Here is a 19,586-nt window from a genome sequence, read left to right on the forward strand (position 1 = left end):
TGCAAATTCCAATAAAAACCCACGAAAAGTTCTGTTTTCTTGAGTTTAATTGGAGCTTTATTACTTAAGCTGTGACTTCCCAGTCTTCACCTTCAGCAATTTGCAAAGAGGAGGCATACAAGAAAGGTTACAATACTTAATGGAAGGGACTCCCTACTGAACAGGGGGGAAAGAGAGCAATCCCAGGGCAGAAGAACTGGGAGCACCAATTTGTTCTCAAGTCTCATGTGAGGACTCCTGGAAAAAGCTGATTACTTGAAGGAAATCAAGGAAATAAATTTAGAAAGCAGAACCTGGGATTAAAGTAAGCTGGAACCAGAAAGAAACAAACACCGATGACAGAATGGGAACTACCAACCTGTCAGCCTCAGCTCTGTGCCAGGGAAGATCCTGGATGCTATGCTAAGGCACATGGAGGACAGGGAGGTGACTGGGGACAGCCAGCATGGCTTCACCAAGGGCAAATCCTGTCTGACCAGCCTAGCGGCCTTCAGTGATGGAGTGACTCCACCAGCGGACAAGGGAAGGGCTACAGGTGTCATTTACCTGCATTTCTGAAAATTTCTGTCTTAGACACAGCTCCTCACATCCTCCTCTCTAAATTGGAGAGAGAGGGATTCAGTGGGTGGACTGTTTGATGGATAAGAAATTGGTTGGATGGTCACATCTACAGGGTAATGGTCAACAGCTCAGAGTCCTGATGGACACCAGTGACAAGTGGTGTCCCTCAGGGGTCCATACTGGGACCAGGGTTACTATCATCTTCATTAATGACATGGATGGGTGCACCCTCAGCAAAGCAGATGACACTAAGCTGAGTGGTGCAGCTGACACACCTGAGGGACAGGATGCCAGCCAGAGGGACCTGGACAAACTTGAGAAGTGGGCCCATGTGAAACTCATGAGGCTTTAATAAGGCCAAGTACAAGGTGCTGCACCTGGGTTGGGACAACCCCTGGTTATCAATAAAGGCTGGGAGAGGAACAGATCCAGAGCAGCCCTGCCAAGAAGGATTTGGGGGTGCTGTTGGAGGAGAGGCTGGACATGAGCTGGCAATGTGCACTCACAGCCCAGAAGGCCAATTGTAACCTGGGCTGCATCAAAAGCAGCGTGGGCAGTGGGGAGGTATGGGATTTTGATTCTCTACTCTGCTATTGTGAGACGCCACCTGGAACACTGCACCCAGCTCTGGGGTCCCCAGCACAAGAAGGACATTGACCTGTTGCAGCAAGTCCAGAGGAGGCCCACCAAGATGATTAGAGGGATGAAGCACCTCTCCTTATGAGAAAAGGCTGAGAGAACAGGGATTGTTCAGCTTGGAAAAAAGAAGGCTTCAGAGTGACCAGTGGCCTTCCAGTACCTGAAGGGAGCCTACAAGAAACATGGAGAGATACTATTTACAAGGGCAAGTAGTGACAGCACAAGGGGGAATGGCTTCAAACTGAAAGAGGGCAGGTTAAGATTAGATATTAGGAAGAAATTCTTTACTGTGAGGGTGGTGAGGCACTGGAACAGGCTGCCCAGAGAAGATGTAGATGCTCCATCCCTAGAAGTGTCCAAGGCCAAGCTGGATGGAACTCGGAGCAACGTGGTCTAGTGAAGGGTGTCCCGGCACTGGAACAGGCTGCCCAGAGAAGCTGTGGCTGCCCCATCCCTGGAAGTGTCCAAGGCCAGGCCAGATGGAACTCTGAGCAACCTGGTCTAGTGAAGGGTGTCCCTGTCCATGGCAGGGGGGTTGGAACTAGATCTTTGAGGTCCCTTCCAACTCAAGCCATTCTATGATTCTATGAAAATGCAAATAAACCAAGCAGAGTAAATCCAGACAGAACCCAAACAGTAACAGAGGCTGAATGAATAAATAAAAGTCATTAGGATTAAACCAGATTTATGCTGCCACTCAGCTTCTTGAACAGCCACATAAAGCTGTAACTGACTGTGGCGTGGTGGCTTCAGCCTCTGCTCCCTTGAAGCCACAATCCAACCAGGTAGAAAAATAAAGGTCTAATTCACTGGAAATTCTTTCATTTACAAAACTAATGGAATAGGGTTTGTTTTTATGCTTCTGCTTCAACTTCTGATTTATCTTCAACTCCATTCTGCGCATCTTTCATTTCTGCATCTTCAGTGTGGCTTGTCTGAAGAGTAGCAGATGACTAAATAGAGAGACAAAGAAAATACATTAATTTGTTATACAAAACTGCTAGCACAAACATTGTTTGATTCTTATCACTTGCAAAGCTTCTCTACGCTGCAAGACTGAATTAAGATATTAGGATCTTCAGCCAAGAGAAACCAAAAATTTTCACGCATCTAAGTAACCAGAAGCAGTGAGGAGGCCAAAATATAATACTGGTATGAGATGGTTGTGGTTCTTAATGAGACCTGCACAAACTTGCCACGCAACCATTTCTCAGAAGTCTTTTAACTGAAATTTATTCAGAAAACTTCTGCAAGAACTGCTTTTGCCCTGCTTCAGTATCAGTGTGATTCATTTCCAGCCATTCCCATGGCCTACCCCAACCCAACTTGTACGAGGCACTCTTGCACTCAGCGTAAGAAGAAATATCTTTGTTGGACAACTAGTTTTGTGAAGAGACACTTCAACTCAACAACAGTGATTTGGACATCCTGTGCAAGAGCTTAGCTGGAAGAAAATATGATCAGGCAATGTGGCTGCTCTAAAGCCCTCTTCTTTGGGCATCTTCCTCATAAAAAGGTGTGGAAGGCAGAGGTCCAAGGTCAGCTTTTACAATAGGACACAACCAGCACATCCTGGCCTTGGAATAATTTTCAAACACAGTAAAGGAAGGTAAAAATGTCTTGGCTTGCTCATCTCAAAACCTAGTGCAATGAAATCGCTATTCCACCTGTCAGCCCAGCATCTTGAATCATCTGTTCTATGATGATCTTAGATGAGAACCAGACAAAAAGCAAGCAAAGTCTTAAGCATGCAATGCTGGGAAAGGGGAATAGGAGCGGCAGAATCCTTAAAAATCTTATGCCAACTTGGCTGCACCACAAAACTACACTTAAAAGAATATTAATGCATCAAAGGTCAGTTTTTCATCCTTAGAAGCATTCTGTAAAGCACACAAGAGCTAAGTCTTCTCGCCACAGAAAATCTGTTAGCTAGCAATCCTGGGCTTAGGATAAGGTGACCCTGACCCTCAAAAATTCACACTTCACTTATGTGAACTTTCAAATTAATGAAATGAACTACTGATGCAAGAGTGCCTGTTGAGTTTAACAGATGGTGTCAGGAATATCAGAACTGGTCCAAGCTACCTTCCTAGCAATCAGAAGACGTTTAGTAAGCAAACTCTCTTCTCCAGAACTTTGAACATCTACTACACCACCACTAACAAACACTGCTGGAGCTAGAGTAAAGCAACATTATAAATGCAGTAAGAGGAAAACAAGTTTTTCTTGCAAAAAAACTACCTCAAGACTGGCCCAGGGAGTAAGCATCCTTTACAGTTAATAGTTCCATCAATCCCATTTCATGTAAAATCATATCCTTTTAAAGTAGGCCAGATGGCTCAGAGAAAAAAAAACCAACACATTGCACATTCCCAAGATCATCTAACTTGTTGGGAACCATTTGCCAGACCAGTGGCATTCAGGCCTGTATCAGCAATAGCATGTCCAGCAGGACCAGGGCAGGGGTTGTCCTCCTGTACTTGGCAATGGTGAGGCCACACATTGAATCCAGTGCTAGATGCCAAACAATAACCTTTCATTTACATTTGGTTGGAGTCCAACCCAAAGAATTCTACAACTTTAAACTGATTCCCAAACAGTCTGCAGTGCAAAGACTACGAGTCTGCCTTTTGCTGAGAATATTACTCTACCACTTATTTGTCTTAGGAACTGAAGAAAGCATGAAAGCTTTACTTTTAGTGGGTATAGCTTTTTTCAGCAATCCACTCTTCCTCTCTCCACAAATCTTGCTGTGTCCCACACCTAGTGGAGGAAGCTGGATTCCCAGCAGCTGTGCTAGCCAAAAGGAACCTTCACAACAGAGCCTGACAGCTGGCAATTAAATCTTGCCTTTTCTAAAGTGAAGATGCCTAACAGTGAAATAATTCTAGTTTAGTTGCTGTATCTTTATCTTTCTGAGATTTTTTATTAAAGCCTACTAAAATTAAGGTACTGCATGGCTTTACATCACCATGTCTAGAAGGAGAGAATACTTTCTTTCAAGGTCCAGTACTCAAAGACTGTTGACATCAGGCTGCTTTAGCCAAAAAAATAAGAGACAGAGTAAAGTATTTCATGTAGGAAATTGTCAGCTGACAGTCTGAAATGGCTGAACTGTCAGGATACACTCTGAGGACACTGTGCCTCTGGAAAGGCTCAATGACATAGTTAACCAAAGGAGATTAATGTACCAATATCCAACAATTTTTTATATTCTCCATGCATATTCTGGAAAGGTGAAAATAACCTCACAAGATACAAGGTTCTGTACTCCCCAGCGTTACAGAGGAAATTTGAGGCTGATATAAATCCTATATTTATCTGAGAAGGTACAGGTCTATCTTGTCCTTCTAGACCATCAGATTTAAGGAAAAGAGAAGGTTTTCTTAGGATATGTGATTCTCACCAGTAACCTGGAATGTTTCTTGCTAGCCGATACAATCCTGTTATAACCTGTATTCACATATTGCCATTATTAACTGAACTAGTATTTACTAAAATGCTAGTGAAAGCTTATTAGCAAAACCATCCACACACAGCAGAATAATGACACTTCATAATAAATCTGTGGCATCTGAAACGGAGGCCATCAATCACATCTTAATGTCTCCATGGGAAGCAAGATGGTGCTGAGCATCCTCTGTATGACAGACACAAGTTCTCACTAGATGGGCCCCCCAGGCACCAGAACAGCCGGTTCTTCACAACAGGTTCTAGAAGAATAGGTGCTTTTTTCAGTTCTGGAACATTATTATGTTTGCATCTCATCACTGCAACTGCTTTCTGATTAACACTGCTCTGCTGCAAATTCAGTTGAAATAGGTAAAAGCTTTCTGTGCAATGGTTGGTACTGCTGGTTTTCCTGTTCAAACAGGATGGCCTAAGAATTTTGACTGTTGGCATTTTGAGTTCCATCCCTGCTCCCCAAAGCAGTCTACTCGAGTGTTCTCCAGCTATAATTATTGGTACTAAGTAAGCTGAGTACCTAAACCACTGTTCCTTGTCTAACACGACACCACCTCCTGTAATCTCTGGAGTAGTGTTTCTTACCTTTAGGTCTTTGTCTGCAAGCCTTTGAAACATGTTGGCGTACATCTTTTTCTCCTTCTCATGCTGCTCACGTATTTTTTGCTGACAAGTCACCAGTTGCACTTTGGCAGCTTTGTTACTTGGATAAAGTTGTATCACTTTCTGGAAATCTGCTCGGGCCAGCTCAAAGTCATTGACAGCCAAGTGTGCTTCTCCACGCCGGAAGAGGCCTTTTTCATTGTTGCTATCCAATTCGAGTGCCTGCATTCAAAAAAACCCCAAAGCCAAACCACAGTCAGTAATTACTTTTCTTTTATAAAAATGATATGCAGTCAGAACACCAGAGACTGCTAGGAACTACACCTTCTGATGTAGACCTATGAGTCTTGTCAAGGCTTACTAATAAAGTGAGTGGAATGCAGTAGAGATAAGTACAAAGAGAAATTAATATAGTAGGCTATTTGACAAGAGAACCAGCAAGTCTGAGATTTAGTCAGGCACTAATCCTGCTCTTTGAAAGACCTCTGCCAACATGACTACTTTCACCACATCTCAAGTGTTTCTAATTTCTAAATACTTGAATATTCTCAATGTAGCAGCAAGTTAGTAAAAGATGTTCAAAGGGCACTAATTATGAAAATAATCTGTTGGATATTTTTAGCGTACTAAAAATTCTGTACTACCCAAATGCCAGTTGGTAACAAAGACCAAACACCACACGGCCTGTTGTCCCTAAAATTTTTAAAGCAAGAGATAAACTGTCAGACTGCTTGTGCAGCTTAAGAATAAACAAACTCCTACTACCTTGTTGCAGTTCTCCAAAGCCTGGGAGTATTCCTTTAGCTTGAGATGGCACATAGCTAGATTAAGGTGGGCAGCGAGCCTCAAGCTTTTGGCTTTTGATTCCTCCTCCTCAGAGAGTCCGGACTCATGCTCCAGCCATGACACAATCTTCTTGTACTGTAATGCTGCCCGCTTGTACTTCCCCTCCTGCAAACAAGGCAGTTCAATTATCACACAGCTCATCACAGTACCTGTTATCTCCCTCTTGTCCCTTTCGCCTACTTTGAGCAACAGATCTAAAAAAACCCATTTGATCAAAAAGTAATTTCTATCATCAAAAATATCCTATTTCTGAGAGCCATTCCTGCACAGGATCGGCAAATCTTTAGGAATGCTTAACTGGTTCCCCACTAGAACTAGGGGTATATGCCAGCATTGATGCTTCACTGAACTCCTACGTTATATTCAACTTCTGATGCAAAAATAAGGGAAGATGGGGCATTTTCAAAATGCAATACAAAGGTAATAGGAAACCCTTCCTTTAGCTGATTAATTTGCTTTAAACAGCTTCTCCACACATCTCTACCCAAATGATCGTTGTTCATTCACAGCACTGTCCCACAGCAGGAACTGAAATACTGTACACCCCCCAGTGTTATCTGTAGATACAGCAGACAGCTCTAACAGAGAGCTCCCTGCAGAGTTAGTTCTTCGGATAATACACCTGAGTTTCTTCTTCTTTTTAAGACACATTCCCCTCCAGTTCCCCCCATAAAATCTCACAGAATACCATGACCACCGCTCAGAAATGACAGAAGCTGTAATCATCATTATCAACTCATGACATGGACTAAGAAATGCTGCTATTACTTGGGGACTATAACTTACCTTGAAGTACTGAGTGCCTCTCTCCTTCACAATGCAGCTCTGTTCCAACTTCTCATCTGTGTTCATTTCCCAAGACTCCTTAGCCTACCCAAATAGGAACAGTTCAAGTCAATTTCAATACAACTTCTAAGGAAACCAAGTGGCTATGTTATTTCCCACTAACAGTGTGATAGAGGTAAGCTTGGCAAAGCAGAGCTTTGCACTGCTACTGGAAACCAGCCTAGAGCACGAGAGATGGCAACAGACAGGGATACAGGAAGAATAAGGACCATTTCAGCCAAGAGCTCCCAGCATGTCACCAACACCTCTGGCAACAGTGGCCTCCCTGTTTCACATCACCGTTCAAGGATTCCATTGTCATCATTTAAACTGCACTCCCACTACTTCCCCCACCCCCGGATCTCTTTGGGATTTCATCTCTTGTCCCCACCTTTTCAAAGCTTTTGAGCTTCACTTCATACTGCAGCTCTGCATCTGGAGGGATCTTAAACTTCTCATTCCCAGCACTTCCAAAACCATAGCTGTAAAATGGGAATGGGGAGGGAGAAACAAACATTATAAAGAATAGAGTTCAAAACTATCCATCCAGCTATATTTGCTATATAGGAAGACAGAGACAAAAACCCCATGCAAATTTGGGATGTGCATAAATTATTACTACAAGACAATGACTTGAAATATTCTAGGTACAATTCTAAAATTAGCAAGTAGAAGGTAGAAGAAAGTAAGAGAAACCTAGTGTTGACTTCATTAGTCTCTTAGCAGTTCCTATTATTTTATTATTTCTTTGGTTTACTTGAAAGAAAAGCAAGTAATCCCTCCATCAAGAAAAAAAAGCCAAACCAAAACAACCATCTTCCAAGTTATACCTATCATGTTTTATAGTCATGGTCTGAAACTGTTGCCTTCCGAGCACCTGTATTTTAGTTCTATTCTTAGAAAAGCAAAGACAATAAATACTAAGATTAAAGTGAGCAGCTGCACACTTAACACACTGTTAATCAGCTGATGAACAGGAAATGCCTGCAGAAAGGTACTGCAGTGCAACTCCAGTAAGAAGCTGCATATTAGCAGGAAAACCATCTAGATCAAATTGCTTTGCTTTTCTGCTGCCACCAGGCTCAGTTTAAAAAAAAACTCAATAAAAACTGAAATAAATTAAAGTTTGATGAAAACAATCTGCGCAACTCCACTTGTTTCAGATGTGTTCTCACTGTAAAGAGAAAATTCTGCCTATATCCAAGTCTACAAATGCACTATTTTACAGTAAGCAGTCATGAAGAGGGATCTCAAAAATCTAAGTCAGAGAGCAACAACATTTTTAAAAAATATTCAGAGGTCAATGTTACAGAGACTTAAGTAATTTTTTTCTGGAGTGCTACTGCTACATTATGAAGTGGCCAAGCAATCTTAGCTCGATACTTCTCGTATGTCAGTTTTTTGGGGCTGATCCAAGTTTTTACCACAGCACTGAAAGAAGCTGAAAGGCATTATGACAAAATATTTCTTTCTTGCCAGATGATTAGGATAAACCCTTCCAGTATCAAACACCAGAAACAGCATACCTGGGTTTGAGATAGAACACAGATTCCTCTGATTTCTCCATTTTTTGAATTGCTTTCTCCAGACCATGAGGAATATCAAAGTTTTCACCTTCTCCAATCTCAAACCGCAATTCCCGCTTGTCAAAAACACGATCTCCATATCGGCCTTCAAACTGGACTGGTAACAAAAACCAGAACAAGGGAGAGAGAAATCAGAAGGCATCTATGTATGGCAGTGGGCAGGTATCCAGGAGCACACAGGGACTTCTACACAGGCAGGCAGCACATACGAACTGCCAAAGCCCCCCTCTAGACAGTCTTTTCTCTTTTAGCAGCTACCTATGGCATGGTGGTTACAGGCAGCAAACAGAACTTCTGCTATTAAATTTAACAACCTCTCTTTTTCTGTTGTTCATTTAAGTGTTTGTTTTTTCCACTCCGACAACAAGTGCCAGAATGACTTCGCCTCTTTTTCCTCAGCACATGGAAACACTTTACGAGACTCAATCACCTTTTGTGATCAGATAAGCACTTCAACAGATACAGTATCACCAGAAAACACAGTTCTGCTGGAAAATGTAAACCTTGCTAGACATTTGAGAAGGAAAGCTTACTCTAGGTTTTTAAGTTACTTGGTGTAGAAAAGAGAAGCCACGTATTCCTCTCCTGATCAGGACATGCAGCTGCAGATTGTGAAAAGGTTCTGCCATCCCACATGGCAAACCCATTTCCTATTTGTGTAACAACACTTACTCTCTACAAGTGCATCCTCATTGGGCTTGGAGTAGCCCTCCCCTTTTTTACGGATTCTTCGGATGATGCCACCATCTTCTTCATCAGTGAGGTCCTCCCCCTTGAACTCAAAAAGTTCTATCTGTGGAGGGAAGAAAAGCCTTGCATTTATTCTCATTACACCAATTTAGTAACTCACAGAATTTGCTCTCCAGAGATCTTTGACACTTTAATCTAAACTTGCTGCTGCAATGAATTGTTCAGGATTTTTAAGAGCTAGTGTTAATGTAGGAGATAGGAGGTATCCAGTCTGAATCTCTGAATCTTCACATGCTCTCCCAAGTTAAGTGTACATCAGTTTCAAGTGGGAGTACCACGATGACATAGAAAAACAGTCTCGTTACAAAAGATATTTGTTGTTGCTGCTATGAAGTGAAGAAAAAAAAAAATTCATATCCTATGTTTGAGTAAAACAATAGTGAAAACAGCACAAAAAAAGCAAGCCATTATAATCAGCACTGTTTAGACTACTTCATTTAAAAAAAAAATAAAAAATTCAGGGCTAATGCTTTGGAGGTTGCTGACGCTGAACTTAAGATACCTGGAATGCAAAAGGAATTTAGTATCTACCAGTACTTCCACTTTTTATTTTAATTGATACCTGGCAACAAATAATATTCTGGTCTTTCTCTTCAGTCAGTCTGAAACAAATCATTCCTGAATAGTGATGATCATACAGGTGTGTCCTTCCCCTCTTTTTTTTTCCCCAGCCTGAACAATACTATTCTATGTAATAATCTATCTATTTATATTGCTCAACAAAAGCAATCATGAGGAAGAAAAAAACAAAACCACCACCATATTAAAAAAAAAAAGAACTTGCAGACCACAGGACATGCATTATTTCATGTCACAGAGAAATGCTGATGTGATGACACAGGTAGAAAATCTCTTAATGCAAGTTTTAGAGGGTCTTTTGTAAGGCAATTTGTACAAAATTTTGGTATGGTGATAAGCACTTGCAGAAGAACCCTACCGATATTGTGTTAAGTAACAAAAAGTAAACCCAGGTAAAACTAAAAAAGTGGAAACTTGAAAGGCTTTAGCTGCTTGAGAGTCATACTAGCCAGGAACTAATTTAACCTAACAAAACTCCGGAAAATTTTCTGGATCTAAGCTCCGACCCACACCCCCAAATCAGGACACACCCAGCACTGCTTACTTATTGCAGCCAGTGAGCCCCAGGCTATTTTGTCAGTGAAGCACAAAACCATCACAGGCAGCTTTGGTGCTTTTCTTTCTCCCCTTTTCCCTTCAACATTACTGCCTAGGCAGGCATTAGGGGATATCATGAATGAAACACTACTTTTATCTAAAAACATACCCAGAAAATGGAGAGGCCAGACTGGCAGCTTTAAGAAAAGCCCAGCGGGAAGTGAATAGCCTGGGGGATTACACCGCATGGACCCAGTAGTAGCCTGATGGAACAAATCCCATCTTGCAGTTCCTGCTTTTATTTATCCCAATGCCAGGTTTTACCTCTTGTTGCAGGACAATGAAAGCTTCTCTGCTTTCTGCTGTCCACGTGCATCCTCTGTAGTAGTGCTAAGCCCTTAAGAATGCTCTCCCCTGTGCTGCCAAGGTAGAAGGCCTTGAGCTTTCAGCTTGCATTTCAATCATCAGCTCAGCCCTGATTACACCTGGTGTCACTTGCATAGGAGCACACAAGCACTCCAACAAGTGTAGTTTGATCCAATGTAATTAAGCCATGAGTAATTTCAGATTTCTAGGTAAGAAAATGCTGTTTGTGAACCGCTCTACATGATACTACTTTTCAGAAATAATGGTACTAATTTTGATGTACTCAAAGTGAGTAAGTTGTCATCCCTCAGAGGACCTGCTACCTGCTAGCAATATTTTTTTAATCCTTCCACACATAATATATCTTTAATCCTATTATTTAGAAGCCCATGGAAAAAAAAAAAAAAAAAAGAAATGCAAATACACTATCCAAATGTAAAGCAAATAGAACATCCAATTATGTGAAGGCCTGGCCTGGCACCTGGCCTGTACCAGCAAGAGTGTGGCCAGCAGGACCAGGGCAGTGATTGTCCCCCATATTGGGCACTGGTGACACCATTCCTCAAATCCTGTGTTCAGTTTTGGGCCTTTCAATCCAGGAAGGACATTGAGGTGCTGGAGCATGTCCAGAGAAGGGCAACAGAGCTGGGGAAGGTTCTGAAGCACAAGTCCTATGAGGAGCTGCTGAGGGATCTGGGGGTGTTTAGCCTGGAGAGAGAGAGGGTCTGGGGGAGAACCATCTCATTTTCCACAAATCCCTGAAAGGAGGGTGTAGCCATACGGGGTCAGTCCCTTCTTCCAAGTAACAGGTCACAGAACAAGAAGAAATGGCCTCAAGGTGCACCAGGGGAGGTTTAGAATGGATATTAGCATTAGAAGAGGCTGCCCAGGGAAGTGGTTGAGTCATCCTCCTGGAGGTATTTAGGTGTAGATGTGGCACTTGGGTTAATGGTCTAGTGATGGACTTGGCAGCATCAGATTTATGATTGGACTCGATGTTCCTTAAAGTCTTTTCCTACCTAAATGATTCTATGTATAATTTACCCTTCTTAACAGACGCTCATTGTTTCCAACAAAATCTAAACAGACTTTCAGTCTTTATTCCATGAGCTATTTTTACCTTCCTCAGATATTAGATAAAAACATTCACTTTCAGAGCAATCATCAGTTTTAAAACTTTCCTTATGCCCCTAACTGTAGGATTCCATTCCATTGATTAAGTGCTTTAGAGCAAAGTAATTTTTATAAATCACACTTAAAAAAAAGAGTCTGCCTTCTCCCAGGTAGAATTTATTTTGAAGCAATTGTTGGCAAATTGAACTGTTTCAACAGTAAGAAAAATATATATCCTCTCCAAACACTGTTGAGACTGCCAGGGTGTGCTCCAGAAAAAGCTTTAATGTCATCCTCCACGGAAAAATCAAACACAAGTCTCAGCATTCCGAGAAACCATTCTCACTTCTGAAATAACACACAAGAGACAGCTGCTATTTCCATCCCCTTTTGGGAAGGAGGGGGAAGATGTGGGGAGAAATGACTTTAAGATCAGTAGGAGACAAATTTTCTCCTCTCCTGGTGAGGTTGAGAGACACCAAGGATAACTGGGGCTCCATGCTCCCAAAGACGTGCATCTCATCCCCAGGAGACCAGCTGGCCATGCGAGCTGTCAAACTGGGTTACCCAGCTGCCAAACTCAAGACTGCTGAGTCTGTCACAGGGACAAGGTGAGTGCACAGGACTTCAGCTATGGTGGCAAGATTGATCAGTGTAGCCTGGATGCACAGAGAGGCTTTGGTAATGAACCAGCAACCTGAATCCAAAGCCGTGCTTTACGGCTGACTAAAACACTCAGCCCTAAAGAAAAGAGTTCCTAATTGCAGGGCTGTTGAAACATTGTATTCCAGCAGTTTACATGGGGCAATTACCTCTTTTCTCCCCGAAATAGCTTGTAAGAGATTACATTAATGTTGTAGAGAAAACACAAGTAGGTATGAAAAACTTATTGCTGAGGGCATTAATTGCTCTTTCTGTTGTTGAAAACTTCACAACATTTAACGTATCATTACTCTGTGTTATGAAGTGGAATAAAGATTTTGTTCTCTTAACTACTTCAGTCTGTCACTGAAAGAGTCTGCCCTCCCAACCTGCGCTTTCCCACTGCAAATCACTCCGTAACTGCAAAATTACAACTGAATACTGAAGATCATTCAAGTGTTTTAGAAACTCAAAAAGAAGGGAACCCAAGACATTACAGAGCAGTAGCAGCCAGACTAAAACTTTGTCCACACTACCCAAAACTGACCATATCATCTTCCTTAAAAAACCTAACAATCCTGTTTTGAAGGGATATTGCATCACACATTTTTTCAAGCGCACAGTTTTAGTGACCATCTCTCACTTACCTCAAAAATCAGTGTAGCATTGGGAGGTATCTTTGGGGGGCTCCCAGCTGAGCCATAGGCATATTCTGGCTTACACGTAATCCGACAGATTTCACCAATCTTCATAGTGGCCACAGCAATGTCCCATGCTTTGATCACCTCACCTGTACAAGCCAAATGCAATCACACATGAAAAGCATGCTCAGCTGAAACTAAGCATCATCACTTTTGGTGTACAAAAGCTAAGGCAGCAGAAATACTGAAGACCTTGTGCTCACTCTCATTTATGTAAATCAGTTTTAAGTCTAATCAAGTTCTAGAGTTTCCCAGGGACCCAAATTTGGCACAAACATTTCTTCATTCTAGATGTAACAACCCTTTTCGCAGAATAACAGAACGGAGACACGGGCTGAAGTGCTTGGCACAGTTTCAAGTGTGAGGAAGTAATAATAAACTCTTCCGAGAGGAAGGCCTTAGGGTGAGAGATTGCCTGCTCCTGTTTTGAAAACAATCCAAAACAGCCTTTTCTGTCTGTGCTTTATCAGCTGGCAAAAAACAGCACCAGTGGTAACTAAAAGTTACACACATTTGTAACAGAAAAGGGGAGGGAAGTAGCAGTATTCCTTCTAAAGGGAAGAAAAGTTGTAACAAAATCCTCTCTCTATTGCTGTTCCTTTCCACTCACCAAGCGGCCTTTCTATTAGTCTTGTATTAATACTTAATATCATCTCAAATTGCAGTACAATTAATTTACCTCTTTTTAAAAAATGAGGTAGTATTTACTTTTTAAAAAGCAGAAGGTAAGGAACTGCCAGGGAAGAATACAAGATTGAGTAATAAGATTTGCTGGAACAATGATGCTTAGATTTTTGCATTCAAAAAATGAAAGATTTTGGTAATGAAGAAATGCACTGCTCAAAGATTAATATTTGGGTTAATTTGACAACTTTGTGGAAAAGAGAGTATGTTTCATTAGAAGACAGCTGACAGCTGCCTCTTTGCACCCTGTCCCAGTATTCAGTCACAATTAAGGTTTTCCTGAACCAAGGTGTACCCCCAGAAAAGCCCCAACCAACAAAACGCATATTCTGGCTATTCAACTACTCTTTATCTCTACATTTCAGGGGAGATTTGCTCCCCTGGAGTGCTTTGTCTGAGGCCTGTGAATTCTTCAGCAGGCCTCTCAAGCAGCTACACAGTTTTCTCATTCAGAAAAATCTCCAAGACATTCCGACTGGGTCATTCTAAGAGAATAAACTCTGAAAACAAGATTAAGCAGCAACTCTGAAAAGCAAAGGAGCCACACACACAAGGAAATACCATCTTAATTATCACCAAAACTGATCAACACCAAACACAAGATATTACCTTTCCCCAAGTCAAAAGAGAATTTGTCTCTTCTGTCCAGACTGGAGTCAAATTTTGTGCCATCGAGAAGCCATCCTGTGTAATGGACAGTCACTTTATCACCTATCATCGGATACTCTGTCCCACTGCCTTCTCTCTTGACAACCTGAGAAAAACAGCAATCAGCATTAAGATCACGGAAATAAAGTCTGCCCATTGGACACAAATTGCAGATACCTAGATGCTATGTGTTATCGTTTGCAGTAGATGAAGGATTTGCAGGTTTCCTTCAGTCACCTGGAAATGGACTGGCTGTTCTTTCTGCAGATTAGCAGTGCTGCAAATGCAGAACCTCAAGATGGCTGTGCTGTGATACAGGAATTAAACAGGCAACAGTTGGCACCAGCTTACAGATCTCTGCATCCATCCTCAGCCGTGTCACTTACCTTGCCTCCACAAGATTTTAAATGTTCTTGAAACTTATACTGGCTAAGTGTTAGGCAGGTTTTTTTTTTTTATTATTCAAGTATTTGCCTCATCATCTACATGAGCTTCATATTCTAGGCAAAGCACTTAAACAAGAGAACGAGGTGGTACTTTCCATGCAAAGTCGATTCCAATATGTAACCAGGAATCATTCAAACTAAACCAGGCAGTTTAATGAAGGTTAGCAGAGTCTCACCCCAAGCAGGTTAGTTCTATCAGCCTAGAGAGTAACACTTGGAAATTATTGTACCGCAATAATTTTGTCTCCCCACAATTCTGACATGGATGGACAGCACCCCGCCTCACATACAGTTGCAAGGATTTGATTTTCTTCTCAGGGGGTTTCCCAGCCTGCCCAGCAAGACAAGTATTAAATAAACCTACACTATTCAGAAAGCAAGATGGGACAATCTCTCTGGTGTTCATTTGAAGTTTCTATAGAGAATAATAGTGACATATCTCATAGGCAAGGATGTAAGGCCTTGCCCATAACAAGAATTCTGAAGTTCACATTTGAATTTTCCCAAATACAGGTTGAAACTACCTAGCTCCGAGCCAAAGTTCTGCATTATCTTAGCCAGGCAAAAGGAGAGCAGTGCAGGACCCTATTTGCTTGCATCATGGAGACCTGGGAAACATTCTGTTATACAAGATAAACATCTCTTCAAGGGCACTTACAAGGCATCCCTCCTTTAAATGTCGTGTTTCTATATCAATCATGTTTTTCACTGAAGGACGCAGACCTTTGGGAGTCTCCTTCACAAATTTCAGTTTCCTGCAACCCACCACTGTCAATCTCCTACCTGGCCTCCCACCATCCCTGCAACTGACTATACAACTGAAATGCCAGTACCCTCCATCCAAAGCCAAAGCTCCATCATCAACAGCTTCTGTCAGACTCTTAACAAGCTGAAAGCACCTCACTGAAAGCATAAAACACCAGAAAAAACTAACAAACAAACCAAACCCAGAAAAAATCCTGCTTGCTGTTTCCTAAGGAGAGGATGCTCAGCATGGAAAGGGATGCCTGACCTCACACAGCACACCATCCCTTTACCCCAACCAGCACCACAGCAGTTATTAGCATTACAAAACTCATCTACTGATGTCTCCCCAAGAAGGCAAAAGTTCAAGCAACCACTTATAGAGATAAAGAAACAGAGAAGTATGAGAAAAACACATGAATCAGGTAAGCAACCTAACCTACACCATACTTAGATTTATATCCATATAAAGCAGACACAAACTAGCACTTTAAAGGAGCCAGTCTGATGTAATTTTGAGAAATTAACTGCATTTAATGGAAATTTACTAAACTTCAGCAAATGCCATATTCTTGTGGTGTCATACCAAGGTATTCTAGGTAATAAATACCTCATTTCCATTATTTATACCGTTTATTCTTTTGCATTTGTTCTGTTTTGAAGAGACTGAAGTTTCACTTCTGAATAGGGTAATCCTATTTTCTGTAAGGTTTACATTTTCTTTTCAGATGGAGAAGTAGGATCTTTCAGTTCATATAGGATTTCAAATGGTTTATTTCTAAACTTAAATACTTACTCTAGGAATTGTGCAAGCACATTCAGCAATATCAGGTAAAAAACTGTGGATACTATTCTGATATAATGCTAACAAGCAAATAAACACACTCCTGGAATCACTGCAACAATACTAGTACAAAATTGGTGTAGGTTAGTTCAGAGCTAGACCCTTGATTTCAATAAATGCATTTCAGACTCCAGCAATTTCAAGAAAAATAAAATCCATGAAGGCTGGACTTCACGACCTCTACAGTATTTTGCTTATCAAGTCACAGTCTCAATTTTTGTGATTTTCACAAACTCTGTTCTTTTGCTAGTATTTTCTACTCCCCTCCTTTAAAAAAAACTAAGTAAAAAAAAACTCAAAAAACACCTGCTGATTCTCCATCCTCAAAAAGCAGGTACTGCATGAATTAGGCAGACCCTCACTGCCTTCTACCACGCTCAAGGAATCTGGGCAGCCATGCACATGAGAATTCTGACCTGATACTGTACATGTGCAAAGCCCAGAAATTCTCACCTAAGCATGCTAGCAGGAAACACGGGAAAGCAGGAATATAGAAGGCAACATCTTCAATCTGCTCCCTGATAACCCTCCTGAACGGGAGACAGCGCCTCCGTAGTGAACCCAGAATGCACAACCAGAAGGCTCCGAAGGTTAAACCCAGAATTTTGCCTTTTCTATGGCTCCCTTTTCTCCTTCTGAACACCGTAACACGGAATTTTTACTGCGGCTGAATAATGATTCTAAATAATCGCTGAAGTTTTTAGCAGAGCCCACGGAAGTTTCTAGAGATATGGAAATAGGCAACGTCTGACAGAGGAAGTTCGCGCAACTCCCCCTCACGGTATAAATCCTGCTGCTGCCCTTATCGCCTGCCTCCCCAGTACAAAGGAGAGCAGCCGCGCCGCCTCGGCCGCGCCAGGGACCTGCCGGGCCGCCCGCCAAGCGGCACCGAGGGGCGGCCACGCCGCTCCGGCCGCCGGACCGCGCACCCCCGGGGCCGCCCGCGCTCGGAGCCTGAGGGACGGCGCGGCTGGACACGGCGGGGACGGACACCGAGCGCACGTGCCCTGCCGGGGCTCCATCTTTAATTCCCAGCCCCGGACACGTGCTGGGGGGGGCGGGGATGGACCCGGACCCCAAAACCCGCGCTGCGAGCCAGACCGAGAGCCCGGCTCGCCTCGCCCTCCCGCATCCATTCCCCCCCCCCCCCCAAACCGCGGGGAAAAGCCCGAACGCAGCGAGAAGCGCCTTTCCCCTACGCAGCCCCCCCACGACCCCGCGCTCTCCCGGCGGGCAGCCCGGGCTCTGGCTCGCCTCAGGCGGGAGGAGCGGGGAGCCCCCCGGGCGGCCGGGCAGCGCTTGCGCAGCCGGGGCGCGCTCCCGCCCTCCGCGCTCCCCGCTGCTGTTGTTTAATCGCCCGCGCTGCGCCAGCCCTGCCTGCATGCCCGGGGACCGCCTCGTCCCCTTCCCCGCGGGGCACACAATGGGGCCGGTGGGGCCAGGGCGCCCGGAGAGCACCCGCTTGCACGCTAAGAGGAATGTTCCCCCTCTTTCCGTCCCCGCTCCCCCCCGGCGCGGGGACCCCTCCGAGCTAGCGCGGAGGCTGGGGATGGGGAGCAGCCGCTCGGTACCTTGAGGACGCCCTCATCCTGCTTGGGAGTGATGTCCACCCCTTCCAGGGGAGCCCCGTCCGCTTTCATCTCCTCCGCCGTCATGCCGCCTGTCGCTGCCACCTCTGCGCAGGGAAGGGCCGCTTCGCGGGGTCGGTGCTGCGGTGGGCACCGGGATGGGGCTGGGATAGCGCCTGGCTGCGCCTCCGGCTCCGGGCAGCGCGGGTGGGGGCGGGCGCAGCACGCCTCCTTCCCTGCTGCTCTCGCCGCAGCGCCGGCCCCTGGTCGCCGAGGAGGAGGAAGGGGAGGGGAGAGGGAGGGACCGAGAAGTTTCTAGAGCGGCCGCCGGGCTGCCGCAAAGCGCCCGGCCGTGCCAGGGGCCGGGGTGAAAGTGTGCGTCGCCCCCGGGGGCGGAGAGGCCGGCGGGGCGGGGGTGAGGCAATCGCCTGGCCGCGTTACGCTCCGGGGCGGTGGGGACGAAGGAAAATAAGAGGAGGCGGAAGAGGAAGAAGAGCTTATTTCTGACAGGAGGGGAGGGCGCGCTTTTACAGCGCTGAGCTTGCAGGGCAGGTGCGCCCACCTCTCGCTGGTGATGCAGGGGAGCCCGGCCCGGCAGCGAGGAGGAGCTGCTGCGTCCTGCCCTGAGGAAGCTTTATATTGTAAGCTGCATTTAAAATAAAACTAACCCTCCTGCCCCCTCAGTTTTAGCAGCTCTGTGCAGATGCATGGCTTATATTCTTTTTGCCCACCACGCGATACTGGGTGGTCCCAGGAAAGGTGGTACAAGTGGGCACAGTAGCATCGTGCCGGCAGCGAGCATGCAGCCCGGGGAGCTCGGGCATCCCTTGGTTGGGGTCTCATTAGGAGCCATGTCCTTGAAAACGATTTGTTACCCAGGACCAGGAAAGGTAAAGACGTGGTTAGGGCACAGAGTTTAAGCTCTGTGGCTTGCCTGTCTGTATCCGTCCGGATAAAGTAGCACCGTTTTGTGCATCAACCTGCTGCTGGAGTATTTAGGAATGCGTAAAGAAAAGTAGGTGCTCTCTCTGAATGTGAAGAACATTAGTGCAAATATGTAGGAATTAGCAGACCAGTCTAATTCTGGGCTACTCAACATCTGTACATGCTTCACAGGTGGTATGACACTTCTGCAAAATCCAGCGGTGTAAAATCAGACTAGAACCTTATCCATCCTCTTCGCCATGAATAACGAAAGCAGGAGTGTTAAAAGGGCTCAACCTTCCACTGCAAGCCTTTAAGATCCGCCCCCCGGCCACGCAGCATTCCCCACTCCTCGCACAGCGCGGCACCTTTCCCGGCCCTTCTTGAACTTTCCTCTCCACCCGCTCCCTCGGCTTTCCCGGTAGGTACTGGGCTCGGGGCTGGAGCAGCGCAGCCCCGCCCGCCGCTCCTGAGCGGCGCCGGGGCTGCGCAGCCGCGGCCGTGCCGCGCACCCG

The 19,586-nt window shown here is 44.4% G+C and overlaps 1 protein-coding gene across 1 annotated transcript; it reads right to left on the bottom strand.

The window, feature by feature from the left end:
- Nucleotides 1-29: 29 nt before the first annotated feature.
- FKBP4 (FKBP prolyl isomerase 4) lies at nt 30-18,467 on the bottom strand. Its single transcript, XM_082278651.1, has 10 exons — nt 18,151-18,467; nt 14,507-14,651; nt 13,160-13,302; nt 9,198-9,318; nt 8,466-8,622; nt 7,331-7,421; nt 6,901-6,984; nt 6,034-6,219; nt 5,251-5,490; nt 30-2,153 (listed from the first exon to the last, which is right to left on the bottom strand). Exons 1-10 carry the CDS (start codon nt 18,232-18,234, stop codon nt 2,055-2,057), a joined length of 1,350 nt encoding a protein of 449 aa, XP_082134777.1. The 5' UTR covers nt 18,235-18,467; the 3' UTR covers nt 30-2,054.
- Between the last annotated feature and the right edge of the window lie 1,119 nt (nt 18,468-19,586).

This window comes from Coloeus monedula (genome assembly GCF_965178545.1).
Source record: "Coloeus monedula genome assembly, chromosome: 3".
NCBI classification, from domain to species: domain Eukaryota; kingdom Metazoa; phylum Chordata; class Aves; order Passeriformes; family Corvidae; genus Coloeus; species Coloeus monedula.

Coding starts and splice junctions, on each gene's coding strand:
- FKBP4 (XM_082278651.1), bottom strand. CDS start 18,234: ATGACGGCGGAGGAGATGAAAGCGGACGGGGCTCCCCTGGAAGGGGTG. Junction 13,303..14,506: donor CTCTTTTGACTTGGGGAAAG/GTAATATCTTGT, acceptor TGGCTTGTACAG/GTGAGGTGATCAAAGCATGG. Junction 6,220..6,900: donor GAGGCACTCAGTACTTCAAG/GTAAGTTATAGT, acceptor CCTTGTTTGCAG/GAGGGGAAGTACAAGCGGGC.